The sequence below is a fragment of the Arachis ipaensis genome, chromosome B5 (assembly GCF_059453495.1).
Source record: "Arachis ipaensis isolate K30076 ecotype BB chromosome B5, ASM5945349v1, whole genome shotgun sequence".
Lineage (NCBI taxonomy): Eukaryota > Viridiplantae > Streptophyta > Magnoliopsida > Fabales > Fabaceae > Arachis > Arachis ipaensis.
In genome coordinates, this window is record NC_142440.1 from 38,813,222 (window position 1) to 38,834,172 (window position 20,951).

The 20,951-nt window shown below is 35.6% G+C and overlaps 1 protein-coding gene across 1 annotated transcript; it reads right to left on the reverse strand.

Moving 5' to 3' along the window:
* Positions 1-11,928: 11,928 nt before the first annotated feature.
* Positions 11,929-16,448, reverse strand: LOC110262826 (O-methyltransferase 1, chloroplastic-like). The gene is made up of 4 exons (XM_021103493.2): positions 16,389-16,448; positions 12,930-13,058; positions 12,634-12,798; positions 11,929-12,092 (listed from the first exon to the last, which is right to left on the reverse strand). The coding sequence occupies exons 2-4, from the start codon at positions 13,047-13,049 to the stop codon at positions 12,009-12,011; spliced, it is 369 nt and encodes a 122-aa protein (XP_020959152.2). The 5' UTR covers positions 13,050-13,058; positions 16,389-16,448; the 3' UTR covers positions 11,929-12,008.
* Between the last annotated feature and the right edge of the window lie 4,503 nt (positions 16,449-20,951).

Below are 20,951 nucleotides of genomic sequence, written 5' to 3' on the forward strand. Positions count from 1 at the left end.
TTGGGTCAGGAATAAACCTCATGCCCCTCTCTGTAATGGAGAAACTGGGAATCTTTGAGGTGCAAGCTGCCAGAATCTCATTAGAGATGGCAGACAACTCAAGAAAAGAGGCTTATAGACAAGTAGAGGACGTGTTAGTAAAGGTTGAAGGCCTTTACATCCCTGCTGATTTCATAATCCTGGATACTGGGAAGGATGAGGATGAATCCATCATTCTTGGAAGACCCTTCCTAGCCACAACAAGAGCTGTGATTGATGTTGACAGAGGTGAACTAGTCCTTCAATTGAATGAGGACTCCCTTGTGTTTAAAACTCAAGGACATCCTTCTGTAAACATGGAAAAGAGGCACAGTAAGCTTCTCTCAAAACAGAGTCATACAGAGCCCTCACAATCAAACTCTAAGTTTGGTGTTGGAAAGTCTCAACAATGCTCTGAACATCTGTGAGGCTCCATGAGAGCCCACTGTCAAGCTATTGACATTAAAGAAGCGCTTGTTGGGAGGCAACCCAATTTTTATTTATCTAATTTTATTTTTATTTTATTATTCTTTCATGTTTTATTAGGTTCATGATCATGTGGAGTCACAAAATTAATAGAAAAATCAAAAACAAAATCAAAAATAGCAGAAGAAAAATCACACCCTGGAGGAAGGACTTACTGGCGTTTAAACGCCAGTAAGGAGCATTTGGCTGGCGTTCAACACCAGAACAGAGCATGGATCTGGCGTTGAACGCCCAAAACAAGCAGCATCCTGGCGTTCAGATGCCAGGAATGCACACTGAGGAAAGCTGGCGCTGAACGCCAGAAACAAGCATAGAACTGGCGTTCAACACCAGAAACATGCTGCATCTGGGCGCTGAACGCCCAGAACAAGCATCAATTCGGCGTTTAAACGCCAGAATTGCATGCAAAGGCATTTTACATGCCTAATTGGTGCAGGGATGTAAATCCTTGACACCTCAGGATCTGTGGACCCCACAGAATCATCTCAGCATCTGTGGACCCCACAGGATCCCCACCTACCTCCACTCATACTCTTCCATCTTCTCAATGTTCATCCTCTCTTCCCAATAAACACCTTTCCCCAAAACCCTTTACCAATCACATCAAGCTCTCTTCCCTACTACCCCTTCACCACTCACATCCATCCACTCTTCCCCATAAACCTACCTCATAAACCCCACCTACCTTCAAAATTCAAAATCACTTTCCCACCCAAACCCACCCTAAATGGCCGAACCCCACCCCTCTCCCTTCACTATATAAACCCCTCCATTCTTCTTCATTTTCACACAACACAAACCTCTCTCCCTCTCCTCCATTTTTTCTTATTCTTCATCTCTTCTTTCTTCTCTTGCTCGAGGGCGAGTAATATTCTAAGTTTGGTTTGGTAAAAGCATAAAGCTTTTTGTTTTTCCATTACCATTGATGGCACCTAAGACCGGAGAATCCTCTAGAAAAGGGAAAGGGAAGACAAAAGCTTCCACCTCCGAGTCATGGGAGATGGAAAGATTCATCTCCAAAGCCCATCAAGACTACTTCTATGATGTTGTGGCCAAGAAGAAGGTGATCCCCGAGGTCCCTTTCAAACTCAAGAGAAATGAGTATCCGAAAATCCGACATGAAATCCAAAGAAGAGGTTGGGAAGTTCTAACAAAACCCATCCAACAAGTCAGAATTCTAATGGTTCAAGAGTTCTATGCTAATGCATGGATCACCAGGAACCATGATCAAAGTAAGAACCCGAACCCAAAGAATTATCTTACCATGGTCCGGGGGAACTACTTAGATTTCAGTCTGGAAAATGTGAGGTTGGCGTTCAACTTACCAATGATGGAAGAGAACGCACGCCCCTACACAAGAAGAGTCAACTTTGATCAAAGGTTGGACCAAGTCCTCATGGACATATGTGTGGAAGGAGCTCAATGGAAGATTGACTCAAAAGGCAAACCGGTTCAACTAAGAAGATTAGACCTTAAGCCTGTAGCTAGAGGATGGTTGGAGTTCATTCAACGCTCAATCATTCCCACTAGCAACCGATCTGAAGTTACTATAGACCGGGCCATCATGATCCATAGCATCATTATTGGAGAAGAGGTGGAGGTTCATGAGATTATACCTCAAGAACTCTACAAGGTGGCTGACAAGTCCTCAACTATGGCAAGGTTAGCTTTTCCTCACCTCATTTGCCATTTATGCAACTCGGCTGGGATTGACATAGAGGGAGATATCCTCATTGATGAGGACAAGCCCATCACTAAGAAAAGGATGGAGCAAACAAGAGAGCCTATTCATGGATCTCAAGAGACGCATGAAGAAGCTCATCACCAAGAAATCCCTGAGATGCCTCAAGGGATGCACTTTCCTCCACAGAATTTTTGGGAGCAAATCAACACCTCCCTAGGAGAATTAAGTTCCAACATGGGACAATTAAGGGTGGAACATCAAGAGCACTCCATCATCCTTCACGAAATTAGAGAAGATCAAAGAGCTACGAGGGAGGAGCAACATAGACAAGGAAGAGACATAGAAGAGCTCAAAGACATCATCGGTTCCTCAAGAAGGAAACGCCACCATCACTAAGGTGGACTCATTCCTTGTTCTCAAATTTTCTGTTTTTCATTTTATTTATGTTAAGTGCTTATCTATGTTAGTGTCTTATTACATGATCATTAGTATTTAGTAACTTTGTCTTAAAGTTATGAATGTCCTATGAATCCATCACCTATCTTAAAGGAAAAATGTTTTTAATTCAAAAGAACAAGAAGTACATGAGTTTCGAATTTATCCTTGAACTTAGTTTAATTATATTGATGTGGTGACAATATTTTTTGTTTTCTGAATGAATGCTTGAACAGTGCATATGTCTTTTGAAGTTGTTGTTTATGAATGTTAAATATGTTGGCTCTTGAAAGAATGATGACAAGGAGACATGTTATTTTATAATCTGAAAAATCATAAAAATGATTCTTGAAGCAAGAAAAAGTAGTGAATACAAAGCTTGCAGAAAAAAAAATAGAAAAAGAAAAAGCAAGCAGAAAAAGCCAAAAGCTCTTAAAACCAAAAGGCAAGAGCAAAAATCCAATAACCCTTAAAACCAAAAGGCAAGGGTAAATAAAAAGGATCCCAAGGCTTTGAGCATCAGTGGATAGGAGGGCCTAAAGGAATAAAATCCTGGCCTAAGCGGCTAAACCAAGCTGTCCTTAACCATGTGCTTGTGGCGTGAAGGTGTCAAGTGAAAACTTGAGACTGAGCGATTAAAGTCAAGGTCCAAAGCAAAAACAGAGTGTGCTTAAGAACCCTGGACACCTCTAATTGGGGACTTTAGCAAAGCTGAGTCACAATCTGAAAAGGTTCACCCAGTTATGTGTCTGTGGCATTTATGTATCCGGTGGTAATACTGGAAAACAAAGTGCTTAGGGCCACGGCCAAGACTCATAAAGTAGCTGTGTTCAAGAATCAACATACTGAACTAGGAGAATCAATAACACTATCTGAACTCTGAGTTCCTATAGATGCCAATCATTCTGAACTTCAATGGAAAAAGCGAGATGCCAAAACTATTCAAGAGGCAAAAAGCTACAAGTCCCGCTCATCTGATTGGAGCTATGTTTCATTGATAGTTTGGAATTTATAGTATATTCTCTTCTTTTTATCTTATTTGATTTTCAGTTGCTTGGGGACAAGCAACAATTTAAGTTTGGTGTTGTGATGAGCGGATAATTTATACGCTTTTTGGCATTGTTTTTAGTATGTTTTTAGTAGGATCTAGTTACTTTTAGGGATATTTTTATTAGTTTTTATGTTAAATTCACATTTCTGGACTTTACTATGAGTTTGTGTGTTTTTCTGTGATTTCAGGTATTTTTTGGCCGAAATTGAGGGACTTGAGCAAAAATCAGATTCAGAGGTTGAAGAAGGACTGCTGATGCTGTTGGATTCTGACCTCCCTACACTCAAAGTGGATTTTCTGGAGCTACAGAACTCCAAATGGTGCGCTTCCAATTGCGTTGGAAAGAAGACATCCAGAGCTTTCCAGAAATATATAATAGCTCATACTTTGCCCGAGTTTAGATGATGCAAAAGGGCGTTGAACGTCAGTTCTACGCTGCAGTCTGGAGTTAAACGCCAGAAACACGTCACGAACCAGAGTTAAACACCAAAAACACTTTACAAATTGGCGTTCAACTCCAAGAGAAGCCTCTGCACGTGTAAACTTCAAGCTCAGCCCAAGCACACACCAAGTGGGCCCCAGAAGTGGATTTATGCATCAATTACTTACTTCTGTAAACCCTAGTAACTAGTTTAGTATAAATAGGACTTTTTACTATTGTATTTACATCTTTGGAACATCTTTTTTATCTTTTGAACCATCTTTTGATCTATTGATCAAGTTTGGGGGCTGGCCATTCGGCCATGCCTAGACCTTCATCACTTATGTATTTTCAACGGTAGAGTTTCTACACTCCATAGATTAAGGTGTGGAGCTCTGCTGTTCCTCAAGATTTAATGCAAAGTACTACTGTTTTATATTCAATTCAACTTATTCCGCTTCTAAGATATCCATTCGCACCCAAGAACATGATGAATGTGATGATTATGTGACGCTCATCATCATTCTCACTTATGAACGCGTGCCTGACAAACACTTCCGTTCTACATGCAACAAGCTAGAATGAGTATCTTTTAGATATCTAATACAGAGGACCGAGTCCGAGATATTAGAATCTTTGTGGTATAAGTTAGAACCCATGGATGGCCATTCCTGAGATCCGAAAAGTCTAAACCTTGTCTGTGGTATTCCAAGTAGGATCTGGGAAGGGATGGCTGTGACGAACTTCAAACTCGCGAGTGCTGGGCGTAGTGACAGACACAAAAGGAGGGTGAACCCTATTCCAGTATGATCGAGAACCTCCAGATGATTAGCCGTGCCGTGATAGAGCATTTGGACCTTTTTCACAGAGAGGATGGGATGTAGCCATTGACAACGGTGATGCCCTGTATAAAGCTTGCCATGGAAAGGAGTAGAAAGGATTGGATGAAGACAGCAGGAAAGCAGAGGTTCAAAGGAACGAAAGCATCTCTATACACTTATCTGAAATTCTCACCAATGAATTACATAAGTATTTCTATCTTTATTTTCTGTTTATTTATTATTATTATTCGAAAACTCCATAACCATTTGATATCCGCCTGACTGAGATTTACAAGGTGACCATAGCTTGCTTCAAGCCGACAATATCCGTGGGATCGACCCTTACTCACGTAAGGTTTTATTACTTGGACGACTCGGTGCACTTGCTGGTTAGTTGTATCGAAGTTGTGACAAAATTATGAATTAAGATTAGAGTACCAAGTTTTTAGAGCCATTACCAGGGATCACAATTTCGTGCACCAGTCTCTCTACTTTTGTGGGCAGATCCAAGAGGCAGATTTTCAACTTTGTCTAAGAACGTGTCTGGAAAAAATTAAAGAGGTGGAAGTAGAAGAGTCTTTAAAGGCCAGAAAAGAAGTTCTAATTAAGGTTGTGGCCCAAGTAATTCCATCATACATAATGGGGGTGTTTTCAACTACTTAGGAGTCTTTGCCAATAGATTTAGAGCTTGATAAGTAGCTTCTATTGGGGTAGCAATAGGGGAGAAAGAAAAATTCATTGGTCGGCTGGACAAATATCTGTAAAACTAAAGAGGAAGGCGGCTTAGGATTTTGGAGTTTTGAGGCTTTTAGTCAAGCTTTATTGGCTAAGCAAGGTTGGTGGCTTATCCAAACACCATGATCACTAGCTGCTAGAGTACTCAAGGCAAAATATTATAATTGGACAACCTTTTTGAGATCAGCTATTGAATACCATCCAAGTTATACATGGCGCAGCATATGGTCTTCAAGATGGGTACTAAATTTAGGAGGTTGTTGGAGGATAGGATCCAATACAACTACTCATATTTGGGGTGATCCGTGGCTTTCTAACTAGAATGGTTTTAAAATTTGGAGTCTGTATTCTTATTTTGATCAGAAAACAACAGTTGACAATCTTGTTGACAATGATACCTTATTTTAGAAAGAGAGCCTAATCAGACACATATTCTATGACTTCAAAGCAACACAAATCCTAAGTCTACCCATTGACATCAAATCATCAATCAGCAACAAGATAATTTTGTAAGGTAAAACACAAACACCAGACTATATGTAGTAAAGAATGCTTACCATCTTATACGATCACAGCCGCAACATGCTGTAGAATGTAGTGAATACCATTTCAGGCCTCAGTTCTAATGGAAAATGTTATGGAAGATACAAGCTCTAAGTCGCACACTTACTTTTTTTTGGCGATTACTCTTACAAGGTCTACCTACCAAGAAAAATCTACAAAAAAAGAGGTATTAGTGATTCTACCCTATGTCCCAAACATTATCTTGAAGAGGAAACCGAAACTCATATTTTTAGAGACTGTGAATGGTCTCGTCGATTTTGGTATCTCTCTCCTTTTACTCTCCGGACAGCACACTCTACAGATCAAATAATAGAAGAATAGATTAGTTCACTGTTTCATCGTTTTGATAACAATGAAAGGGAAATTTTTTTGGAATGCCTTCATGCTTTGTGGTGGAATAGAAATTAAACAATTTTTGAAAACTATACCTTCGATCCGATGCATTTGGTACGCAATGCAGTGCATAGGGCCACGGATTATGCTGCTGCCCAACAATGCCAATAACCCTCTTCCGCAGCACCTGCATCTGGCAGGAACAACTACACTACCTGAAAACTACCTCCACCGCGTATATACAAAATTAATTTTTATGCCTCTTTTTTCACAGACGAAAATGCTAGAACGGGATTGGTGGGAGGCAATACTGGGGCAGTGGCGGTGATTCGCAATGATGATGGTAATATCATGGTCACAGCAACATGATTCCTCCAAAAAGTGGCATCAGCGAAGGAGGCAGAGGCTTCTGCTTGTTTCCTTGCGCTCAAACTAGCATTAGACCGTGATTTTTCTAACATTGTAATAGAAAAGAATAATTTTCAAGTAATGCAGGCCCTAATGCATATACTCACCTCTCAAACAATTATTTTGTACTCACTAATCTAATTGTAAAACTATTTTGAGAAATTTCATATCTCATTATATTTCACGTGTGAAAAAAGAAAAGGTAACTTAGTGGTCCAAAAATTAGCATCATTGGCTTTTTCTATATCAGGTTTGGATACAAACGGCTCCTCACGATATTCTTAATTTGGCCCACTTAAATGTCTTGAGTTCTTTGTGTCACTATTAATAATACAGATAGTCTTTTCTTTTTTGTAAAAAAGGTACAAAAAAGAAGAATATGTATAGACAAGATTTAGTTGGATTTGATTAAAAATAGGAAAAGTATAGGTAACCAACAATATTTTTGAATAATGTGTAAAGAATGTGAATTAATATGGTTAAAAGAGTAAATTTAATTAGTAGCATTAAATTAGGGTGTAGTGTATTTTCATTTGATTGATGGTTGTTCATGTTATTCAAAATAGTCATTATTTACCTAACACTCCCCTAAAAAATAATTGACCGCCTATTATTTTTTTAATTCAATATTGTATATGGCTTTTGATAGCATATGTAATAATGTATTGTGTTTTCTTTTATTTTTTATTTTTTGAAAAACTTTACAAGTATCCTATAAAATAAGAAGCTCTACTAAAAGATAATAATTTTATATTTTTAATATCGTTTGTAATTTTTAAAAATACTTTTAAACAACTCTATTTATATCAAAGTTATTTTTTGGTTTATTTTCACATAAAGCTCCTATCTTTTTTTATCTTTACTATTAAAAAAATATAGCATAAAATAATATAAATCAGTTACTCTAATAATTTTGTGATATGCATATAAGATATATATTAGTGAATAAAATATGTAAAATATATTTATTTTAATAAATTTACTTAATATTAATGGTAATTTCATGAGAAAAAATAAATAAATTTTATTCATAATTTGACATTTATGTAAATATTTTTTTAACATCCAATTAGGTGTTATTATAAAGATTGAAGTAATTTCTATATAATAAAAAAGAAATTAAGAAGAATAAAACAAAAACTAGCCAAACTCCGTCCAAAACATTGAAACTGTACGAGAATCGGAGAATGGATTCGAAATATGATTTGGGAGCCAGCAACACCAGTATATATATGCTGGTACATTCAGTAAGGAAAATGTTGCATTTTATAGTATATATAAAAATTTTGGAAATTTTCTGGAGGGCCATGACCATATAATCATTAATTTAATATACGAAAATGAAATGGATACACTACCCATAAAAAAAGTTTCAAACCACCTTATAATTATATAGCAAATAATTTAACATACTCAAACAAGATAATGCTACAATAATAATTAAGGTAAAAAATGAAAAGAAAAATAAAAAACAGTTGGAATGTCTGAATTATTCAAAAGAACACTATTATGGCCAAATCAACAGGTTTAAAAAATTACATTATATATCCAGTTAACGTGAATAATATAATATTTTTATTTATTCAATGTCCCTCTAGCTGTCTTATCCTCCACTAACCTCTCTTTATTGTGGGATTAAGACTTACGAGCAAACTGGGTATTGTTGACTGATGAAAAATGAAAATGGTCCTTGCACCATATGTAACTGAGAACCCTCTACCACACATACAATAACATACCAATAAAAAAAGATCAGCGTAAACAAAAGGAATAAATTTATTGCAAATAATATATTCAACTAGTAGCACACATCTATCGCAAGTCACAACTAAACAAAAGCTGAATAAAGTCAGACATATTTTTTGGTGACTAATAAAGTCAGACATATAGTCGTAAAGCTGAAATTCTTTCCCATATATAGTATAGCCATTGAAAAAGAAAAAGAAAAAGAAAAAGAAATAGGGTTTGGTTTTAGATTTGGATAGTGAGAGGCCAAATTAAATAGATGAATTCTATCCGATTTTTTTAAAATAATATATAAATTATTTTTTATGATTTGATATATTTTAATTGAATGTTTATTTTTAGTTTGAGTTAATTTAACCTAATGAAAATTAACATCTTAATTAAAGTAGGATTATTTTATAATTAAATAATTTTTTAAAATAAGTAATTATATAATTTTTGTAAATATTAAAAATTACATTTATATTTTTTTACCAAATTATTATTACTTAGAAGAACACCTCTCTTATTTATTGAAGTACATTTTCACCCTCTATTGTTTGTTCATCACTTAGCTTCGTTCATTCTAATCTTCGCCGTCGCCATCGTGAGATTCGTCAACATCATCGCTATCTCCTGTCCTCTCACTCGGTCCCTCTTTCTTCCGTGGATCATCCTTTAACGATTCGCTGAAGTCCCATCGTAGTGGTTGTTGTTGTTATCGCGGCTCTCCCTGCAACCTCCTTACTTCTGAAATTAAGTTTTTGTTCTATCTTTTTTGTTGCTTTATATCCTTTAATTTTGTTCTGAACTGAGTTAATTGGAATAAGAGTAGTTTTAATTTTGACTCAGAAACACCTAGGTTGTTGTTGTTGTGTTATTTTTGAGTACTTTTTTGATGTTATAGTTGCTGATATTATCTTGTGGTTGTTATTATGTTTTGTTTTTTTTTTTAATTTATTTTCTTGCAATGTCCCCTGCTTGCTGATGTTGTTGTGTTACAACTTTTTTTATTTAACATTGCTCTATCTCTTGAGGGAATGTGAATGTTTGCATATTAGGCAGGAATGAATCCCCAAAACACAACAATAAAGAAAGAAAAAGTTTAGAGGATTAGCACTTTTATTAAAATTTGGCCAGCACTTAACTAGTAAAAAAAGTGAATAATCTCACACCATTAGATGTAATCTTACACCATTCAAAACACTAATAATAATTAATTAATAGTTACAAATCACAAAATCTATTGACCCACAGCACTCCTCATAAAGAAAAGTAGTCCTGTCTGAATTAAACTAATTTTGACGATATATATATATAAAATGTTAGAACTTATTAGTACATGTTGTGACTGGTGCAGGGATCGTGAAGAGGAGTTTACCTAGTCTTGCTTGTCTTTTGGATTTTTAGCATCTGATTCCCACCATAGCATTCCTAAGATGACTGTTGTGGAAATAAATTCAGAAATAACTCGCTTATATATTAACTGTTGGATCAACTATGGGACACTTACATATTTTGACTACCTTGTGAAAATTTTCTTACACCAAATGTGTTTTCTTTATCGATTAATTGGCTCTTTGCTGAACTTGAGAGCTGGTTTCTTTTACCACTTAAAAAAATAAACTTTTTTTAATAAATGATACTTATCGATAAAAATACCTTTTAACTGATCCAACTTAATAAAACCTTGTAAATCCATCTTCGTTTTAAAATATTGAAAACTTCATTTGCTACATACCTCATCTTCTAGTGCATTGTTCTTTTACTCTTTGATTTTGCATTATTCTAAGAACTTAAAAATGATTATTGTATTGTTTAATCTACAATAGAGTCACTACTAATAACTACTATTCAATGCTGCCCATTCTAAAATTGTCATGGCTCTCAATCATAATAAAACTTGTGTTGAAGGTACCACAAACTTATTTTTAAAACAGTTGCATTTACATTCTTCTACAAAACAGATAATAATTATTACGAATTTCTACTTTTTTGTGTTTTCTGTTGTTAATACTATACATTCACCAATTTTAGAATATTAATAAAAACTTTACATGATTATACTATTTGCACTTCTAAAAGTAGGTTCAGCTACTTTATTTTCATTCAAACCCAAATTTATAGAAGAAGTCCTGCTTATTCTTTGTGTTTCTACTTTCGACTGTTGATATTGCACTCTTACTTATATTAAAATCTTAATATAAACTTTACATGATTCTATTTTTGACACATCCAAAAATAGATTTTTTTTGGGTACCATAAACTCATTTTTAAAACAACTTCATCTACATTATACAAAGCAATTAATAATTGTTATCTTATGTTAAATTGGTGGATAACAAGTATCATACCCTGTATGAAGATTGTGCCGCTTGGATAAATCTCCTGAAAGCCAAAAAAAGATCATCATAGATCCGTACTTCAGTGGAGCTTTAACTTCATGGCATTTTGCAATAAAATGTTTCGTTTGTTGGAACAGACAAATGAAAATGCAAAATGTTTAGAACTTCATTCTCCATTTTCAATACCTGTGAAAATGGCACTTATTAGATGGGGGGGTGGGGGGTTCAATTTCATGCCCAGCTACAAAATATGCGATACCTCTTCTTTTGTGTAAGTGTTATCTGTGATGAAGCAAAATTTCTCCACTCTAGGAGCACAAATCTCTTCATACTTTCTTAAATCCAAATGAAGTTTAGGAAAACAGAAAAAAAGGAAGACATGTTATAATTTCCTAATATTATAGAAAGAATAGAAATGATATCTTATATTATCATTTAATGACCATCAACAAATTGAACCAAGAGTTACTGGAGTAAAACTAACAATGTCACAGAGAAGAGGGAGTATAATGAAAATTCACTAGCTCATTACTAGCTCATTGATTTATTTTATTGTAAGTACAATTCAGTTTGGTGGTTTCATGCGTGTGCTTCTTAGATGGTAGCTGGTAGGTGGATATTTTGTTGTCTTAGTAGTGTGAGAGCTATGAGCCCTGATTGGTGTATATAGTGTCTTTTCTTTTTTTAACTTATTTTAAGGTTTATTAAAGTTTCTATTATTTTTCACAAGAGATATTTTATTAACAAGTTTATTCTCACTCTTAATGTTTTGTGAGCATCTAGTAATTTTTCATGGAAATTGCCATTTTTCATCTGCCTAGCCAAGGATCACATTAAGTCAAATTGACTCTTCTTACAAGTTTGCATAATGAAGGTTATTCACTGAGCAAACTCGCACTTAGTAGTTGATAATTTGAATCTGTTCAATCAAATTATAAACTTACAATTATGCATGCAAACTTCCAACAATACAGGAATATATCTAATTACTTCTATAACTACTCTTAAAGCCTTCTTCATCCCCTTCATCTTCTACCCTTTGGAATTGTCTTCTCCGTGCTTCCATCTGCCAAAACATCAATGCCTTATAGTCACTTGAGTTTTACATGTCAATTGTAACTTCAATACAATATGAAATAAAATTTGGTATCATATAAAAAAGCTTGATCTCTTTAGAAACCATGCATCATTGATGTCTTCTCATGACCAAAAACCATATATATGTGAAAAAAGGGTAAATTAGATTTCACTCTTCGGAGTTACATGATATTTTTATAGACGACACATCTCTTGGCAAAATATTAAAAACATACAAAAATATAGGGTAATAATAATTTATAAGATTTCTTTTTTAATTTTTAAAAAATCTTATACTAAAAATGATTGGTTGATTTTCAAATTTTACCAAGTAATCAAAGTTGCTGACATGTCATCATTAGAGGAGAAAAATGACTTAAATTCAATGTAAAAGATGTTGGTATCAACTTTTATATAATAAAATTAGACAGATGTTATTTAACAGAAATCTTAGGAGAAGTTAGTGTATATTTTTACCAAGGAGTGAGGCCGAGGAAAGACAAATTTGTAGTGAAGAGAAGATGTGTCACCTGATCATCTGAAAGTCTCAGTTGGTCAGCAACAGCCAGCTTGTTCCTGTAATGTGCTGAAGCACATTCTTCTTTTGAACTTTCAGAAACTCCTTTATGATTAATCATTTCAACACGAAAGCCATTGCTCATGAATACTTTATCCATCCAATGCTTTGTGTTGGACTGTCCAAGGAACCAGCAGAATGCATGTTTTTCATTCTTTTGATTTCTTAAGGAATAACTTAGAAAATTTGCTACATTCATCACTCACCTTACCATAACTCAATTTACTTGAAAATTAATAGCAAACTAACCTTGATTTCTATTTCTGCATCAGATAAAAATGTAGGGAACTCTTCCAGAAAAAAGCTTCCTTCCATGGCCACACTGCTTAACATTGACAAAACTTCTTCAAAATTTGCCAATGTTATCATAGGAAACTCCTGCAGGAATAAACTCTAATTAATATGTGGGGTTTTAAAAGAAATAAAATATTATAAAATAAGATTTTTTTATAACTCTTATGATTAACAAAAATTTTTTTACCATATTTAATTAGTTGTTAAAACTCAAGTTAAATTAAAAATTAATGTTAACCATGATGACATAATTCATTTCATCCAATAGTTGTCAGACATGTCATATAGGGGGTAATTTACCTTTTATTTGAGAGAGAGTTAGGTAGAATTCAATTCCTCTAATAATCCGTACATAATTACTTAAGAATACGATGAAAAGTCAATTTGCAGAGAAATTCAAAAAGTAAATCTTAATTAAAGCTTTGAGAAGTATAAATCATGAATTAAGATTAGTGGCACTATGTAATTAGTAATTGTTTCTTAAATCAATAGTATCCCTTTTCGAAGATTCATACTACTTAGTGTCTGTGCATTCTTATTTTCTTATTCTTAAATTCTTATTGAAGTTCAACATGTTTCCTAATTAGATTTTAGTTATGTACGAGAATCTGCCATGAAAAATAATTTTGGAGGCTAATTTTAGCCACAGAACTCAATTTAGTGGCTAATTTTAGTCACGGCAAATTAAATTTGCCACTACTATTAATATGTGGGTAAAATACTATGGCAAACTTCTGTTTTTCTGGTAGTGTAGTGTGATAAGCGTAGAGTAGATGATTATAGGGTAGTTTTATGTGAATTAGTGGTGATGGTTGTTGTAACGACCCAATTTTCAATATGTCTAGATCATACCGGAAACTGAGCGCTACCAATTTGTCTTCCTAATTATTATCTATTATTTATCATATGAGCCTGATTCGTTGTTAAACGCGTAGTTAATTTCCGTGGTGTATTTTTTTTTTTTGAAAACGTTTGGATTAATAGACAGAATCATTTATAATCAATTCACAAGTAATAACAGATAAAACAGTTACATCACAAGTAGTTGACAACATTCGGTGATTCAGCCTTTAGTAGCATATAGACTGTTAGTTAGAACACCCCTAGATTTAGCTAAATAATATCTATATACATATATATACATACAACATCCCAGATCCTAACCTGTTCAAGAGGTCCCTAAGCTGGCACCTAGGCTAGCCTAGACTCTATACTCACCTAGTCCCTCTAAACTACTAAAGCGAGGGAAAGTACGTTCTAGGTCTTCAAAACTCAAGTCAAGTGGAACGTCATCAAAAGATAGAACATCATCTGCTACTCCTCTGCACGATCAGACTTTTCCACAAGACGTCTCTCTGGTACCTCATGAAGTAGCCACACAATAGGAATCTCGTACACCGGATTTAGGTTAAAGTGTGCATACGAAGGGGGTGCAGACGTTGGCTGGTCTCACAGTATATACATATAATCAAAGAACGATATTCACCCTAGACTTAGAAGACTGCCTAGAGTAGAATCCCTTTTTGCGTACAATCGTCAGCGAACTACGGAAAGGAACTCTTATTTCCATCTGAAGGGGAAAGGGAGAGAGAAGGGGTAAGAATTGGGGAGTTCTTAATAGGGTCGGGGTTATTAGTTACGTTCATTTATTTGGGGTCGATTAGTAGACGAATAACATAATATAGCGAAGCAGTAAACAGAAGATAAAGATAGAAAGAGAAAGTAGAGAGAACAGAAAGCAGAACACAAACAAAAGAATACAAGAAAATAAAGCACAGAAATAGCATACGAGCAGACAAACATAAAGAAGTAGATCACACACAGAAAGGAATGCAACAAAGAATGATGCGCAGACAAGAATGATGCATGTCTAGCCCTAGCGCAGGCCATGAGCTCATGTGTCGGTTGGCTGCCCGCAATCCCGACATTTATCCGGTCACGAGTAATCCCGATTTCCCGAATACGATTTTCCGTTCCTAAATAAATGTGCATATAATAATAGCCGCTCATTTGAGACAGCCTCTGCTTACTGCAGGAAAATATATATATACTCTGCTCTGCTCTGGGGAAGCAGAAAATGGCTGTAGGTAACTTAGTTTCCCTACAGAGGCTCTGGGTTGCCTTAAGCAACTAATATATATATATATATATATATATATATATATATATATATATATATATATATATAGCTCTTTATTATATTACTCTTCTCTTTATATCTCTTTACTCTGTTCTGGTTTCTCTTTTCTCTGTATCTTTTTACTCTGTTTTAATTACTCTGTTCTCTGTATCTCTTTTCTCTTCTCTGATTACTCTTTTCATCTGTATCTATATTATTCTTTTTCTCTTTATCTCTTTACTTTACTCTGGTTACTCTGTTTTTTGTGTTTCTCTACTCTGCTCTGATTTCTCTGCTTAACGTATGTATTTAAAGTTTATGTAAATTTCGGTATGAATAGTTCGCCTGTCCCAAGTATAGGTTCATTAAGTCTATACTGAAACAGTTTAACTTTTCATATAATACCTAACCCTAGTCGCAACTCAAGGACTAACTATGTTGCCCTAGTTCGTTCACTAATTTCTGTTTATTTTTCTGTTATTAAAACCTTACAGACTTTTCTTTAGTTTTTATCTTTTCTTCAACTTTTTATCTTTCTTTTATCTTTGCCTCACTAATATGTTCTTACCACTCCCTAAGTGTTTTATAAAGGTAATTATGAGATTCTGCGCTTAAAGTTGTCTTTCTAAAGCTTTTACAGAAAACTGCATTTTCCCTATTATTATATTATTTTTATTAAAATATTATTTTTAATTAAATATTATTATTTAATATTTTATTATTATTTATTATTTTATTATTAAATTTTCGAAAATTAACTTTACTTTAACCTTTAACCTTTAAAATTCACTTTTTACCACCCGTAACTTTTAATATTTCTACTTTTACCACCCTAACTTTTGGAAATTACAAAATAACCCCCAAACACCAAAATATTTACTTCCTTGCCCTTTTATGGATCAAAAAGGTGTTCTTCATTGTTCTTCACTACACTCAAAGTGTTCTTCGTGTTCTTCGTAAATTCTTCAGATTCTTTCTTTGTTTTTACCCGTTTTTCAGTCTTTTCAGCAACCGATTTTTACCATAAATCAAAATAAATTTTCAGCCACTAAAACCCCATCTTTTCTACATGATTTTAACACAAATTGAACCTCAATTTAAGCTCTAGGGTTTCGTTTTCCAGCAGCCACAAGAACACACATTCATAGCTTGAATTTCATCAAATTTCATCAAATTTTCACCAAAATTTCAACAAGAATTATTCATACAAACAATCAATTTCAAGCACAGCCAAACCATATCATAATCACACAACTCAAACACAATCAATCAAGATTAAATTCGTCAATCCCTACCTGGTTTTGCTGCTCCTAATTCGGTTGAACTTTCAGGTGGTCCTTAAGCACTTTTTCCTCCTAAATCACATCAAGAACAACTTTAAATCCAAAAACTCTCAACTGACCAAATCTCACTCAGTATGTTAGGAAGAGATATCTCACCTTAGACTTGCTAGAAATTCATGTTTCTTGGCCTTCAAGTCAAGTTAAGCATGATTCCTAAGGAAGAACATCAAGAAAACACATGTTTTGCATGGTTTTCCTTGAAAACCGAATTGAAATGGGAGGGAGACAGCCATCTCACCTTATTTCTATCCTTGATAAGTTACATGGTTATGTAGAGGAAGAAGAGAGGATCATTTTGGTGAAATCGGAGTTTTGATTTGAGTTTTAGTTCAGAAGAAATCAAGCTTTGAAGATTAAGTGTTCATGAAAGTTTCTCTCTTTTCTCTCTTGTTATTTTCGGCCAAAATGATGAAATGAGACAGTCTTGGAGGTCTTGGGGGTGTAAGGTGATTTGTGATTGGTTGGCTTGGAGGTGGATTAAAATAATATTAAAATATCTCTGGTGTACAACTACTAAAACTAGGTGTACCGGAACACTCGTAAAAACATCTCTAAAAATTATTTTCAGAGCTACTAACATAAATGACACTAGTAACATATTTATTATGAGAATAGAACATGTATAATGAGGCCTTAGTATTGCTAAATTCATCAGAGAGTGCTGGTGCTAAGCTGCACTAGTAAATCGTAAACCCGGTTAAACCGATTTTCTGTTTTTAACAAAAACAGACCAGGTAACCTTATAATGTCATTCAATAATTTTCTAATACTAATATAATGATAATATTATACTATTATCTCTCTCCTCTCATGAATCGAGTCCGGTTCGTCAAACAGAGACTATTTACAAAAATCAGAATCAAAACTGCCAACCGATATGGTTCAAAAACTAGGTTCTTCGCAATTGCATTATCGAGCTTGCCTCAAAGGAGGTTCTAGCTTAAGGATGACATAATGATAATGAGGATTGAGATACTTGATGATATAGCAGAGGTGTTCCCTTTACTGATCTTCCGGAGAAATCCGTACTTTCAGAAAAGATCTCATGTACTCGAAAATCAGGGTTGTTACATTCTACCCTCCTAAAAGAAAATTTTACCCTCAAAATTTTAGTTACCTAGGAATAAATGTGGGTAATCATCTTTCATCTTATCTTCCAGTTTCCAAGTGTGCTCTTCCTCTCCTCTTGGTTCCCATGCTACTTTGACTAAGCGAACAGTCTTGCCTTTTAGCTGCTTATCACTTCTTTCTACGATCTGAACCGGTGATGCTTGATATGTCAAATCCTTTCATAACTGTACTGTCTCTGGTTGTAAAACGTGACTCTTGTCGAGAATATATTTCTTAAGTTGCGAGACATGAAAAACATCATGAAGGTTTGATAAATAAGGAGGAAGGACTATTTGATAAACTACTAGACCGACTCTTTTAAGTATTTGGAAAGGTTCTATGTATCGTGGGTTAAGCTTTTTAGTCTTAAGGGCTCTACCTATTCCAGTAATCGAGGTTACTTCTAGAAAGACACGGTTTCCGTCACTAAACTCTAAGGGTCTACGTCTATTATCGGCATAGCTCTTTTGACGGCTTTGTGCTGTCTGGATCTTCCGACAAATCTCCTTTATCTCCTCAGTAGTTTCTTACACTAAGTCTGGACCTAAGACACTAGCTTCTCCATCGTCATTCCAACACAATGGTGTTGACATCTTCTTCCATAGAGAGCTTCATATGGTGCCATCCCGATACTTTATTGGAAACTGTTGTTGTAGACGAATTTGACTAAAAGTAAATACTTATCCCAGCTGCTTTGGTTGTCTAGCATACATGATCGTAACATGTCTTCTAACGTCTGGATTGTCTGCTCTGATTATTCGTCTATCTGAGGATGGTATGCTATACTCGTGTGCAATTCTGTTTCCAACGCTTTCTGAAAAGCTCCCCAAAATCTAGTAATAAACCTCGAAACTTGATCTGAGACAATTTATGAAGGTATCCCATGTAGTCGTACGATTCCTTGAATATATATATTCATTCCAACCTTTCTAAAGTATAGTCAACTCGAATCGGAAGGAAGTGCGCTGACTTTGTCAACCTGTCCACAATTACCTAGATGGTATCGTGTCCTGTTGAAGTCCTTGGCAATCCTGTGACAAAATCCATAGTAATCTGCTCCCATTTCCATTGTGGTATTTCTAAGGGTTGCAGGGTTCTTGACAGCTTCTGATGTTCCATCTTCATCTTCTAGCAGGTTAAACATTTTGAGACATAATCAGCTACTTCTTTCTTTAAGCCCGGCCACCAGAACATTTGTTTCAAATCTCGATACATCTTTGTCACTCTAGGATGCATAGAAAATCTACTTTGGTGAGCTTCAGCAAGAATCTTTTGTCGCAATTCTCCAGAGTTAGGCACACAAATTCTTTTCTTATACCTCCATAGGCCACTACGATCCTATCTCACAACTTCTTCAACTCTGCAAGCAATGGTGACATCCAGTACAGTGCTATGGAAATCGGTCCAGCTCCAGGTACTAGATCAATGCTGAATTCTATCTCTCGCTGAGGAGGAAACTCAGGTATGTCGTCCAAGAAAATATTAGGAAATTCCTTCATCATTCAAATTCGTTCTAAGCTTAATTCACTATCATTCGAGCTAGCCGCTAACAGAACGTACCCCTCACAATCACTCCCGCCTAAGGTAACTCTTACAGAATTCAGATATAAGGTGTGGGATAGAAATGGTTTAGTACATAGACTATCAAATGGAATAACAGCAGTTCTTTTAAAATAATCAAGGAAAACATGATACTTAGATAACCAATCTAATCCTAAAATAACTTCTAAACCATATAGAGGCAAACAGATTAGATAGTGTATAAAAGTCCTGTTCCTAATAGCGAATGGTACTTGCAGGCACACTAAACTGGTCAAAGCATTTTGGGATGCAGGTGTATGGACACTCAAGTAAAAATTCAATTTAAGGAAATATAATCCTAACTCGTGAGCAATAGTTAGAGAAATAAAGAATGCGATGCACCCGAATCATACAGTACAGTTAGAAATCGATTCTTGACATAAACTGACCTTGAATGAGGGCATCCGATTGCACAACATCGTCAATAGTGATAACAAACACTCGTCCTTGTTGTTGGGTTCTGACTGGATTTCGAGTAAATCCCTTCGGACAATCCTTGGCAACGTGTCCAAGTTCTCCACAAGCATAGCAGTTAGGTGATCCAAACTGGCAAGACCTGTTACTATACTCTTTTCCGCATTGCTTACATGTAGGGTTTATGTAAGCCTGACGGGCTCGTTTACCATTGCCTTGCCTTACTTTACCTCAAGCGATAAATCCAAACTTTATAGTATTGCCAGCGGACTCATCTACCATTCTTTTTCGACAGTCTCTTGCCCGATGTCCTTCCTTATTACAGTAGTAACATAAACCTGTTCTGAACTGGCAAAGCCTACTACCATGATGCTTTCCACAAGTTGGGCATACTGCACCACTTTGAGCTTGGTGAGGTTGACTCTCATGTCCTTGTTCAATGTCATGGTTATTGTCACTACCATTATTGCGAGTTAAAAGGCTGACATCTCGGTGGTTTCCATTCCAACACTGGACCAATGGCTTTAAGGTTGCGACCTTGAGAGGCTAAATTTTGAACAAAGTCTCTTTGTGAATCCTCCCTACGTCTTGCTCGAGCTATTGCCACCTTCTTTGAACATTCTTCCACTAGTTTACTTTTATTCACCAGTTCAGCGAAATTTCATATCTCTAGCGAAACAACAGAATTCATCAGTTCTTCTCAGAGTCCTCCTTCAAACTTTAAATACTTCCATTCCTCAAAGTCTTATGGGTTCCCTTGACAAATCTTGGAAAAACGGCACAAGTCATCGAACTTACGGGCATACTCAGCAATAGTCATATCCCCTTGTTTCAACTGCATAAGCTCCATCTCCTTAGCATCTCGTGCTGCTCCCAGAAAATACTTTTTATAAAATTCGTCCCTAAAGATATCCTAAGGAATGTCATTTTCATTCTATTGTAGCAGTCGCTGTATCCCCTGCCACCAGTACTCAGCTTCTCCCTCGAGCATATAAGTAGCAAACTCCACGTGTTGTCTTTCCGGAACATGTTGCGCTTTCAGTGATCGTTCAATACCTCGAAACCAATTATCAGTATCAGTCGCAACGAGTGTACCCTTGAACTTAAGCGGATTAACCTTCAGAAATGTCGCAAGGGTCATAGGTCTTTCAGGATGCCCTAAGTTGTTCTCATCATTCCCATTATCTTCTCCGTATTTATTCTCGTTCCCATTTCTCACTCTGAGACGTTCAACAGCCCTAGCCGCTGCTACAGCAGCTTCACGCACTACTTCATCCACGTTGTTCATGGTAGCCATAAACGTTTCCTGTTCCCTCTCGTAGTTAACATTAGGAATTCCTTCCTGTATGCCGCGTCTCCGTGAACCCATTGTAGTCTTGTTCACACCAAACAATCATTGTTAAGGTGATC